The 13346-nt window shown below is 34.9% G+C and overlaps 1 protein-coding gene across 8 annotated transcripts in view; it reads right to left on the bottom strand.

Annotated features, from left to right (window-relative positions):
* neo1a (neogenin 1a) overlaps window positions 1-13346 on the bottom strand; it is a 192246-nt gene that overhangs the window by 67868 nt on the left and 111032 nt on the right. For all 8 annotated transcript variants that reach the window (XM_067400078.1, XM_067400075.1, XM_067400079.1 and 5 more), the window contains exon 4: window positions 9817-9967. In XM_067400078.1, coding sequence (XP_067256179.1) covers window positions 9817-9967 — 151 coding nt within the window. The remainder of the gene's footprint in view (window positions 1-9816; window positions 9968-13346) is intronic.

Below are 13346 nucleotides of genomic sequence, written 5' to 3'. Positions count from 1 at the left end.
TATATATTCCTATAAAATATGTTTCCCAACATATTGGGATTTATTGGGGTTTATGAGTTGATGAAAAGCTAATAATTAATAAAATCATAAAAATGTAAAATTAAAATAAAATACAAAGAATCTAAATAAAACATACTAAAAAGGATTATAATAATTCATTTGTTTACCTGTAACTCATGTGACCATTAAAAGTGCAAATATTTATGTAATATTTTATGTCCACTAGAGGTCGCTAAAGGCCCATTCAAAACAAAGGCGTAGCTTGATGACGCCAAGTTTGAGCGCGGAATCTTGGGACATGTGTTCTTCACCTCAACGGCTGGTGGAAAAGTATTGGGATAGGTCTCGGGAAGAAATCATGTTCATGGCTGCGAATATTAACGTTACTGTAGTATGAAGCAGAGCAGGACCGAGTGTTGTGGGAGCTGAACGAGGCCGCGAGCAGCAGGACTTTTATTATGCCACAGTCCCCGGCGCTGCTTCCGCTTTTCCGGTCATGAGTATGAGGTAACGCAGCTCTGTTTATCATATTAGATACATTTGAGTGTGTTGAAAATGATTTTATAACGTTGCGTTCGCTCGGCAGCTGCTGTGAGACACTGTTACACACTGCAGTAACATAGATTGATTTTAGATTATCATATTAAATGCTGGATGGCTTGTGTTGATAAATGACATGCAATTAATTTTAAAACATACTATATAATGGAGAAAATGCTGTATTACTGTTACTAAAAATAAATCTGCATCTGATTATGCTATGTTAGCTACTTCACATAATAGTGTTTTTCTCTGAGGCATGGTAAAGCATGGTACTCGCAAAAAAATCAAGAAAATTACATTTAAACTATAAGACTAAACGTGTTGAGGTATATAACAATAATTGGTTTTCTGTCCATAAATATATCAAAACAGTTGTTCCCTTGTCTTTTAAAACATGTAATATATTAAAGCTTCTTTGGTGTTTCCATGGTTTCTACAAAATGAAACCAGAAACCGAGGGTATGACGCAATTGACAGACGACTCCTCACACGTCCCGGAGCCTTGGTTAAAATTGCAATTTTCTCACGATTTACAAATAGTTGCAAACATTTGGGATATTGTAAGTACTCAAGTGAACAAAATACTCTATATAACACTGGCCTAGTGGTTTTTGGATATTTTACTTGCAAAATATTGCACCTTTAACTGATAACAAAGAACCGTGAACATGCAAATATCTTGTTAAATTATTAAAATATTCTCTTTTGACTTCATGGCCCCAAAAAACCCAAGATGAACTATAATTTAAAACATGGTCATATATCTAAATAATTGGATCATAGCATTGAATCACTGAAAGAAACTTGTTTGAAATAGAACAAAGTAGTAAACAGCGAAGTGGTTGGTCACTTTACATCAATGAGACAACCACTTCCTTTTTCAGTTCTAGGTCAGAATTAGCTGTAACATGAACTACATCTTATGCCTGAAGTCAGAAGTCTGGAAACAGAAGACTATAAATGATATTACTTGGGATCCAAACAATAATATCTAATTCTCTTTGTCAGTTTCTCTTTTATGGATTTTCTTTCCTCCCTCTAGCTTTATGTGCCAGTCTTAAGTGTTTATCCTTCAGCCTGTTGTTACACTCCCACTAAGAAGCCCGAACCTGCTATTATCTCTCTCAGTTCTCTGCCCAGTGGCTCATCATCGCCTATCTGCCGAGAAGATCCCAGCCTGAGAGACGGGTATGCAGCTAGTGCCAGGGAATCAGAGCAGTTGGTAAGACTCCACGGTCAATAAAGCACTGTTTGGTTTTCGGCATTAGAAAAACACTTTTTCCCCTACACACACATGAGGGAGCTCAATAGGCTCCATCTGTGTGGACTAATAGACAGTGTTGTTTCTCTATCCCATATGAGAGGAAACCCTGTATCTCCAGACAGTAAAAGGTCAGGGTAGGAATAAACAATACATAAATATAGCAGCAAACCAGATTCTTACATTTTTCAAACTAAATTACATAACACTGTTTTATAGTGTCATTGTTACTTATATTATATGTACTTATTATAGTAATAACAGTAAATTATGCATAATTACATGCAACTAACCCTAAAACCAAATCCTAACCCTAAGGCCATGTGTCCACCAAAGCGTTTTTAGCCAGCTGAAAACGCCTAGCTGTGGGCACTTGAAAGCATTTGGGCAACACAACTTTTTTTTTTTTTTCAGTTAAGACACTTTGCTGGCTATGATACCGAATATCCGCAGAAGTTTCTACATAAAATTGTCAATACAATGTAAAGTATTTGCTCTGGTTCTTGTTTTAAATTATTTTGCTTCGTTATTATGCCTGTTGTTGTCATCCATTGACGTTGTACAAGCAGAATGTGGCGGTTGGTCGGTGTTGTATTTGTCCCGCCCCTCCTCCACTGTGATTGGATGGTTGGTTACAAAGTGAAAGTGATGAGCGCAGCGTTTTACCCAAAGTTGAACATTCTTCAACTCTCGTGACCGGTAAAAAATGCTCAAATAGACGTTTAGAGCCTCGTTACACTTCTGGTGTTTTAAAAATGTGGTGCTCCCTTTGAAAACAACTGGACAAATATACTAGCCTTGGAAAAAAGAGTGGAGACACGGTCTAAATGTATATTAAGTACATGTGGTTAATTAATTTTACTCAGTATTTACATGTATAACTACAATATAACAAGGACGCCTTAAAATAAAGTGCAACCCCAAATTATTAATTTTGACCATTGCCACTTATTAAATTCGAGAATAGACAGAAAACAGAAAAATAAAGGGAAAGACAGGGGGAACAGGACCAGAACATTTTTAATATTTAAAAAAAATGTATACTCTACTTGGGCTAATCACCAGGCCAGAGCTGAAAAAAGTATTGAATGTGAACTTCATATCTTAAAATTATATTATTAAATAACTTTACTTGCAGATAATATAATATTAATGAAAAAACAGGCCACTTAAGAGTACTTTCATTCTAAGCACTTGTAGAAAGTGCACTTTGTAATAATGTCAAATTTAAAAGTCTTACTTTACAGTATGTTTCAATAATCTGTAATCTTATTTTGAAGTGTTGACTAACATATTGAAGCACATGTAATGTACTTGATATTTTTAACTGCAATGTGTTATTCGATATTAGATTTAAAGTTAATTTATTTTAAATGTAATAACTTCAATTCATTAAAGTCAGCTAAAGTTTTTTTTTTTTTTTTTTTTTTTTTTTACCATAAATGCAAAACGTAACATTTAGTTTGCACTTAAGTATATTCTTTTAATGTATCATTATCATGTTTTTAAAAGCATGCTACTTTTTCCCCTCCTTCTGGTCAAACATTACATGGCCAGACTCTATTACAAATAGCATAAATTTGATATCATGAGAGCGTGAGCTGAAAACAGCATTTAATCTTGTTAATACATATCTTGAACAAAAGGCTGCAGAAATTATAGGCCATTAACATTGATAAGCAACTCTGCCAATGGCCATCCCGCCATTTAACCCAACCTTTATAGATCGGGTGAGTAGCAGACAATAATCAATCCCAAATTGGATTGTAAATGGGGTTCCAGAGAATTGAGCAAAGGAACAAGAGGACAGGATGAATGGCTAGTTGGTTGATCAGTAGTTTCACTGAGCTGCTGTGGATAACAATGCCTCAGGGATCATTGGGATCATTGTTTTTCTAGCAACTCTGACTTTTTTTCTTGCAAGTCTGACTTTTTTCTCGCAATTCGAGTTTATATCTTGCAATTCTGAATTTTTTCTAGCAAATGTGAGCTTATATCTTGCAATTCTGACATTTTTTCTCGCAAATTGGGAGTTTATGACTCGCAATTCTGACTTTTTTCTTGCAATTCTGACTTTTTTCTCGCAATTTGAGTTTTTATCTTACAATTCTGACTTTTTTCTCGCAATTCGAGTTTATATCTTGCAATTCTGAATGTTTTCTAGCAAATGTGACTATTTCTCACAATTCTGACTTTTTCTTGCAATTCTGAATTTTTTTCTCGCAATTCGAGTTTATATCTTACAATTCTGACTTTTTTCTTGCAATTCTGACGTTTTTCTTGCAATTCTGACTTTTTTTCTCGCAATTCGAGAAAAAAGAAACAAGAAACAAGAGGACAGGATGAATGGCTAGTTGGTTGATCAGTAGTTTCACTGAGCTGGTGTGGATAACGCCATCAGGACAATCAATTCATAAGGTAAACAATAAAAACGGCCCAAATAATTCCTAGAATATTGTTCAGTATTAGAATTTATTTAATGTATATAGTGCGCAAATAGTATGGAAGCCTGCTTCCGCCACTGAATAAAAAATAAAATAGGTCTTTGCTTCATCTCACAATTCTGACTGCTTTCCTCGCAATTCGAGGTTTTATCCTACAATTCTGACTTTTTTCTATTTTTTTTTTCTTTTTTCTCGCAATTCGAATTTATATCTCGCAATTCTTACAATTCTGACTTTGTTCTCACAAATGCGAGTTTATATCTCGCAATTCTGACTTTTTTCTCACAATTCGAGTTTATCTTACAGAATTGTATATCTTACAATCCTGACTTTTTTTCTCGTAATTCGAGTTTATATCTTACAATTCTGACTTTTTTCGCAATTCGAGTTTATCTCTTACAATTCTGACTTTTTTCTAGCAATTCGAGTTTATATCTTACAATTCTGACTTTTTTCGCAATTCGAGTTTATATCTTACAATTCTGACTTTTTTCTTGCAATTCTGACGTTTTTCTTGCAATTCTGATGTTTTTCTTACAATTCTGACTCTTTTTTTCGCAGTTCGAGTTTATATCTTACAATTCTGACTTTTTTCTTGCAATTCTGACTTTTTTCTTGCAATTTGAGTTTATATCTTACAATTCTGACTTTTTTCTTGCAATTCTGACTTTTTTCTTGCAATTCGAGTTTATATCTTACAATTCTGACTTTTTTCTTGCAATTCTGACGTTTTTCTTGCAATTCTGATGTTTTTCTTGCAATTCTGACTTTTTTTCGCAATTCGAGTTTATCTTACAGAATTGTATATCTTACAATCCTGACTTTTTTTCTCGTAATTCGAGTTTATATCTTACAATTCTGACTTTTTTCGCAATTCGAGTTTATCTCTTACAATTCTGACTTTTTTCTAGCAATTCGAGTTTATATCTTACAATTCTGACTTTTTTCTTGCAATTCTGACTTTTTTTCGCAATTCGAGTTTATATCTTGCAATTCTGACTTTTTTCTTGAAATGCTGTCTTTTTTCTCGCAATTCGAGTTTATATCTTACAATTCTGACTTTTTTCCTTGCAATTCTGACTTTTTCTCCCAATTCAAGTTTATATCTTACAATTCTTACTTTTTCTCCCAATTCAAGTTTATATCTTACAATTCTGACTTTTTTCTTGCAATTCTGACTTTTTCCTCACAATTTGAGTTTATATCTTACAATTCTGACGTTTTTTTCTTGCAATTCTGACTTTTTCCTCACAATTTGAGTTTATATCTTACAATTCTGACGTTTTTTCTCTCAAATGTGACTTTACATCTCACAATTCTGACTTTTTCCTCACAATTTGAGTTTATATCTTACAATTCTGACGTTTTTTCTCTCAAATGTGACTTTACATCTCACAATTCTGACTTTTTTTCTCGCAATTCTGACTTTTTTCATTCAATTCTGACTTTTTTCTCACAAATGTGAGTTTATATCTGGCAATTTTGACTTTTTTTTCAGAATTGTGAGATATAAACTCGCATTTGTGAGTTATAAAGTCCAATTCTGAGGGAAAAAAAGACTGACTATAACTCACAATTCTGACTTTATAACTTTCAATTGAGATTTTATATCACAAGTTTACATCTCGCCCTTCTGACTTTTCAAAAAAAGTCAGAATTGTGAGATAAAAAGTTGCAATTATCTTTTAAATTGTTTTATTCCATGGCGGAAACAAGCTTCTATACAAATAAAGACCCATTTACATCAGAAAATATTCATACACACAAAATGAACTGAATGCTTCTGTCCTACATAAATATTTGGAGATACATATTGCACAGTATGATCAAAGGAACTGAGAATATGTTTTGTAAGACATTTAAATTGTGTCTTAAGGTTCGGAGGACTGAAGTCACACTTCATACAGAGCCCAATATGAGGCAATCAGCAGTCACTCTCACTGTACCCTTTCATCTATCTGCTCTCTCTTGTTCTGCCTCTCTGACTCGTCCGTTTACCGTGGTTAATCCCCACAGTGCAGCCCCTCTCAGAGGCGGTGAGGCAGCTGCATGCAAAACGTTTTCATAAATGCAGATATGTCAAGAAAGGACTTTGCCTCGTTCAATCGGTGTCTGATATTGCGTACGTTCTTAAACAATATTCTCCATTGTTCTTCCATTCAGCATTCCCAATTACTGACTGACAGTCCAAACCCAGGAACTGTCTTCAGGAACTGAGGGTGATAATCTTGCAGGAACGTTTTAATTGTCCAGAGCAAAACATCTTTTTCAGTCATCAAGTAAAATTACCTCAGCCCTTGTTCCACAAGCAGATCCTTTGATTAATGAAGTCATCTTGTGAAGATGGCAACTCTAGGGATACTTATATTCAAGCCAATGAATGTGGTAACTATTGTTATGACAAACTTACTTGAAGGCAATTATTAGTCGTGTTCACTAAGGAAAAGCAACTCTATTAAAATTGCTCATACTAACGGTTAGGGATTTGAGCAAACCACTAAACTAAGTACATAACTTGGTACTAGTGCTGCACTCTTTGTGCTACAGACATGAATGATTCCTCAAATCGAGTGTGTTGTTTATAAGAGGTGTGCTATTACATTTCTAAGCAATCTGGACAATAAAACAGGTGAAAAATACCAGTTGCATTGAAGGGAACAGAATATCATATAAACTGGACTTCTTTCTTTTCTCTTTATTTGCACAGCATGGAAAGCACCACTCACATTTTGTTAAACATTTTTAAAAATCTAGTTTGTAATCATTGTGAACGAAGTTTGCATGGAGAAACATACAAAAAGTATAAAACCCTGTAAAAAAAAAAAAAGTACAGGGTTTCCACACCTTTTGGCCAGTGAAATTCCACGATTTTTCTTTGACTTTTCCAGTCATTCGCTATTGGATGATGCTGATTATTTAATTGAACATGCCTATTTTCCCATGTAGATATCCTTTGCCATTATCAAATAATCACTTAATATTTTTTTTTATATATATAATTTAAAGGGATAGTTCGCCAAAAATGACCCAAAAACAAGACTTTCACTCATCACTGAAACACAAATGAGTATATTTTTATTGAAACCTGAGATTTCTGTCCCTTCACTGAAAGTCCATGTGGTTCTCACATGCCAAGCAAGCACGTCTGATCTTCCATTCAGCATATTTGATGTGCTCTATCATGTACTGTTATGTGTGCTGACTAATTAAATCTGTTCATCATATAAAATTGATCATGTCTTTGTTCGGAAGACTTGGATTAAAATATCTCAATTCTTGTGGATTATGTTTTAATGAACTTTTTTAACCTTCAACGTTTTGGTGGAGTGACAGGTTTCAAATTGTCTCAGGTTTGAAAATACCTTATATATGTATTTTTTTTTTTTTTTTTTTTTTTTTTTACAAAATAGTGAAAAATCTTAATATTAGGGCTGGGTATTGAGACAAAATTTCTAAATTTGATTTGATATATAAGGAACAGTACATTTTCTCAAGGAAAAAAAATCTCTCAACTGATGCTGTAAACTGTACGTGGGAGTCAGTTCGTACTACATTAATATAATATTGAAGGTTAAATTAACTGATTTGTATACAGTACAAACACTTAAATTACACTCAAGGAAGTTTTTATAATAATAATAAATTTAAAATACTAACTTTACAATTACGTAATTTTTTTTAAATATAAACATTTAAATGGTGGCTGCCATAAAAACTTGACAGATTTATTCAAACATGCATTAAATATTGAAGAACATAAAAAATTATAATGAATATGTATTATGGTGCATATATTTAGCAAAAGTTAATTTTTCTAGCTGGCTAAGGTGTTATGGTCACTGAATATGATTTTACTGAGGTAAATGTGAAGTTACATGACAGCCTATTGTTTACAAGCTGTTTTATTGACGTCTTTCTGCGGTTGAAACACTGATTGAGTGATTGAATAAGACAGGATATGAATTTTGGTAAGTTGTGCTGTATCTTTTAACATAGCTTCGGGTGTTCGACCTGCCCAATTGACCCTTTGCAAAGACCCGCCCCCTTAGTTACTGTTGCTTTGTCGACAAGCCATGGCGCTGTCATGCCACATAGAGTGAAAAATACATCGCGGAGCAAAGAGGACACTGACAACACGTCGACAGATTAAACAAAGTCCCACCTTTCAAGTTGTGTAATTCTTTAAGAAATTCAACCAAGTAAAAAACATTTTGTGGCTCTTTAATGTGTCATGACAGATTGCTGTAGCGCCTCAGCTCAAGTGGCTTGTGAACCGATCATCTCTTCCTACTAATTAATTTATAGAATCAAATAAACATGAATGAACATGAGAAGAAATGTTGTTTCAAATGCTGAAAGACGTCAGTACACACCATTTTTCAAGTTCAAGTCCACCGAGGTTAATCTTATAACTCCTGACTGCTTTGTCGGACAAAATGGCAGATTCGGTGTTATGATTGGTTAGAATGCTTGTCAATCAAACTCCCGGCAAAGGGTCAATTGCTACTCAAAACTAGCCCAATCATGTTTTATCATGTCCCACGATAAAATATGCATTTTTGACGGGGTTCCCCTGGTAAAATTCTTCACTTCAACCTGCGGAAATGAAAAACAACCCACGGCAACGGTGTAAAACGTAGCCCAATTCCACAGGAAAACCGCAGACTTGGCAACATAGCTGCCTTGACTTGAACTGAAGTGATGCAGCGATCTGTCACGCCACATTAAATAGTGCCAAAATGGTTATTTTTTTTAATTTTTTAATAAAATGGACAGAATTTGTTTTTATATAAAAAATAACAAAGCACAAAGCTTATTGCCATTTATTGGATAGGAGGCACGCTGCAATGTTCTATTAATTCGTCAACTGAAAATAGACTACACTAATCAATTCTTGGGATTTAATAATCGATATCGGTTCATAAAAATGAGAATCGATTAAAATCGAGAAATCAATTAATATCAGTGCATCTCTATTTGAATTCATTTTCCAGACTTTTCCAGGCCTGGATATCACAATTTTAAAATTCCCTTCTATCTCCAAGTTTACCATGGCTGTGGTACTTTTTAGTTAGTATGCAGTGTTGAAAACATCGGCTGATGACAATCTCTGGGACACACGTGCCCTTTGGACACCCAGCAGCTAATGAGAACGAAGCATGAAAAAGTGGCTTCCCAGGTCTAATCTGTGAACAGCCTGGCAGTGTTTCTCATGAGAGAGGTGTGAGAGAGACTCTTGCAGTCTTGACTGGCATTTACACCTTTCAGGCAGGCGCCGTCACTCTAATTATTTACTCGGGCAGCTGGGACGGGGCTGTATGCCAGCAGAACAGCAGACATACACAGAGAGCAATCCCTAAAAGTGGACATTGCTGCCACAGCGGGACTCAAAGCTCATGTTCGTCACACTGGCACACACCGAGGAATCAATGACCTGTTAGTGGAAATCACTGTCTGATTCAGGGCGCAGAGATCTGGATCTATTAATAGCAGTCTATTCATCCACCCTGGAGATCTGTGAAGACAAAAATTATGTTTGATGATGCAAACAGAGATTCAAATCCCTACCTGTCCTCAATGAGCTGGTCTTTGAACATCCATGTGACTGAGGGTGTGGGATAACCCGTCACCACACAGGGGAGCAGCACACTCTCCCCAACGCCTTTAGACACATGTTGAGGCTCCAGGAGAAACTCCAGAGTCCTCTCCTCTCCTGATTCTGCACAGAACAGAGAAGGGAATGCAGTCAATATCTGTCCTTATGCTTTATTTGACACAGCAAAAAAATAAATAAGTAAATAAATCATTTTTAAAATCTTTTTTTTTGTTGTTGTTTGTTTGTCAGTAAAATTTTTCCAAACAGCCCCAAGACAAAATAAATATAAATTATACGTTTTTTTTTTTTTTCTTCAAATAATATATTTCACTATCAGTGTGGGGTAAGATACTCTAAGAGAGTAATTAATTACTAGCTACTAATTACATCTTCAGCGGTGTGATTAGATTACTGAGTCCCGCTCTATATTTGTTCTTGTTTGAGAAGTATTTCACCCAGATATACGTCACAACAGGGAGGAAAACTTCAGTTTCATACAGACTTTAAGTTTCAGTTTATGTTTCTTACTTTATTGGGAAACTTTTTGCTTATTTAAAGTGCTAGCTCAGCAAAAGATAAAAAAATTGTGTTATTTTTTTTTACTCACCCTCAAGTCATTCCATACTTGTATGACTTACTTCTGTCGGACAACATAAAACATGATGAGAAATGTCTCAGCGCCCATAGAATGGAAGTCAGTGGGGTCCAATGTTCTTTGGTTTCCCAACATTTGGTTCCAAAGAGGAAGGAAAGTCATAGAGGTTTGCAACCACATGAGGGTGAATAAATTAATGGACTATCTCTTTAACAGTGAGAATTTAGGCTTTTTTGGCATAAAAAGTGGGCTAAGAAAAAATATCAGATAAACACAAATCAGGCTATATATTCTCTTCAGACAATTATTCAATAGTTTACAAAATCTAACTATCCAAGCTAATTTATCTTGTTTCATTAAAATGATTAGTTCACTTCAGAATTAAAAGTTCCTGATAATTTACTCACCCCCATGTCATCCAAGATGTTTATGTCTTTCTTTCGTCAGTCAAAAAATTAAGATTTTTGAGGAAAATATTTTTTATGGATTTTTCTCCATAGAGTGGACATCAACAGTTATCAACAGGTTGAAGGTCCAAATTGCATTTTCAGTGCAGATTCAAATGGCTCTACACAATCCCGGATGAAGATTTCTAAAAAAAAATTAAAAATGTATATACTTTTTAACCAGAAATGGTCATCTTGCACTGCTCTGCGATGCGCCACGCATTAGGCAATCACGTTGGAAAGGTCACACATGATGTAGGCGGAAGTAACGAGCAAGTGTTTACAAAGCGAACGTGCAAAGACTAAGTCAAATGCCCTTTACAAAAAAAAAAAGGTAAAACAACAATGTCGGATGATTTTTAAGTTGAAGGAGAAAACAAGATGAGTTTTTCGCCCTACCGCGGTAATTCCACCTACGTCACTCATGACCTTTCCAACGTGATTACGTAATGTGTGGTGCATCGCAGAGCAATGCAAGATGAGCATTTCTGGTTAAAACGTATATACTTTTTTTTTTTTTTCTTTTTTAGAAAATGGCTGATTGTTTTACTAGATAACATCCTTAATCCTCATCTGGGATCGTGTAGAGCCCTTTGAAGTTGCATTTAAACTGCAATTAAACCTTTAACCCGCTGAACCCTGTTGAAGTCCACTATATGGAGAAAAATCCTGGATTATTTTCCTCAGAAACCTTAATTTCCTTTCGACTGAAGAAAGTAAGACAGAAACATCCTGGATGACATGGGGGTGAGTGAATTATCAGGAAATTTTAATTCTGAAGTGAACTAATCCTTTAAGGATGTTCACTGGAAAACCAGACAAAAGACTGATTAAGAAAAAGAAGCTGCACAACAAGATTTTTTTTGACCTTACAGATAAAGGATTTTTGCTCCACTAGTTGCACCAAATTCAATGAATGAAATTATTAAATGAAATTACATTTGCTCCATACAGGTTTCCTAAACACTCCTTTTGGCTGCCATTGGTCAAAAAACAGGTAGACCCACCCCAAACTCACGCTATTGGTTGAGCTATAAATTGATATGTCATGGCACTTAAATAAACAGCAATGTTTAAAAAGTGGCTCTCCTTGGCAATCTTCTACAAATAACATACTTTTATTATTTTTTAACATTAACTGTATAGACCAGGGGTGTCCAAGTTCGGTCCTGGATGGCTACTGTCCTGCAGAGTTTAGCTCCAACTTGCCTCAACACACATGCCTGGAAGTTTCTAGCATGCCTAATTAGACCTTGATTAGTTGGTTCAGGTGTGTTTAACTGGGGTTGGAGCTAGTTGGAGCTAAACTTTGCAGGACAGTGACCGGCCCTCCAGGACTGAGTTTGGACAACCCTGGTATAGAAAGTATACACTTAACCTTTTAGGCTTAAGCATTTAAAATTTTTCTCTTTAATACCCATTGTTTATTTATCTTGTTGTGGGAAAAGAAATTCAAAAGGGTTTTTTATTTCTCTCTTTACATATTACTGAATCGTGTGGCCTCCTGCTCCATGTTTGGTGCGATAACCTCAGCAGGCGACGGTGCTTCAGGCCTGGTTCATGTTCTCTAATATCTCACTCGGTGCTCATGACTGCCTGGAAAAATAAATCTGCCTGCTGAGTATCTGCCACAAAGGAGCTCAATCCTCTTTAACTTTAGCATAAATTACATTGTTCTCTTTCATAACACCACATGTGGCCGTCCTGCTCCAAGAGGCTTCCTTTAAAGCTTTCTCTCTCCCCGCAATTGTGTGAGTTTCAGTAGGGCATGAAAAATCAAGGAAAAATCATATTCAATGTCTTGCATTTTTTATTGTGAGAAATGCATGCAAATTGGCCTTATCCCCCTAAGAGCTTTTATTCTTTGAGGAAAAAACTTTTTTGGACAAACCTGACTGAATTTGTCTCTCATGAATTAAAAAATGTTTGATACAAAGGGTTATGAATAAAAGCAAAACATTGAATGATTATATATATATATATATATATATATATATATATATATATATATATATATATATATATATATATATATATATATATATATATATATATATATATATATATATATATATATATATATGTGTGTGAGTACACCCCTCACATTTCAGCAACCATTTAGTATATCTTCTCAAGGGACAATACTATAGAAATTAAACTTGGATATATTTGAGAGTAGTCAATGTGCTGCTTGTATAGCAGTATAGATGAAAATAACTAAACATACAGCCATTATTGTCTAAATAGCTGGCAACAAAAGCGAGTACACCCTAGGTGATAACAATTGTATATTGTTTAACCATGCAAAGCCACATGTCCTATTCATCATGTTTATGTTTTTGTCTGTTTGATAGGACAATACAAATGTGTGGATCTTGTATTAGAGCAGCTAAAATGTGGTGCTTTGTGTACAATTCTCTCATAATGATCACTGGATGTTCAACATGGAACCTCATGGCAA

This window comes from Chanodichthys erythropterus, chromosome 11 (genome assembly GCF_024489055.1).
Source record: "Chanodichthys erythropterus isolate Z2021 chromosome 11, ASM2448905v1, whole genome shotgun sequence".
Classification (NCBI taxonomy): domain Eukaryota; kingdom Metazoa; phylum Chordata; class Actinopteri; order Cypriniformes; family Xenocyprididae; genus Chanodichthys; species Chanodichthys erythropterus.
The sequence above is the reverse complement of the archived record's forward strand: the minus strand, read 5'-3'. Positions and strand labels throughout refer to the sequence as shown.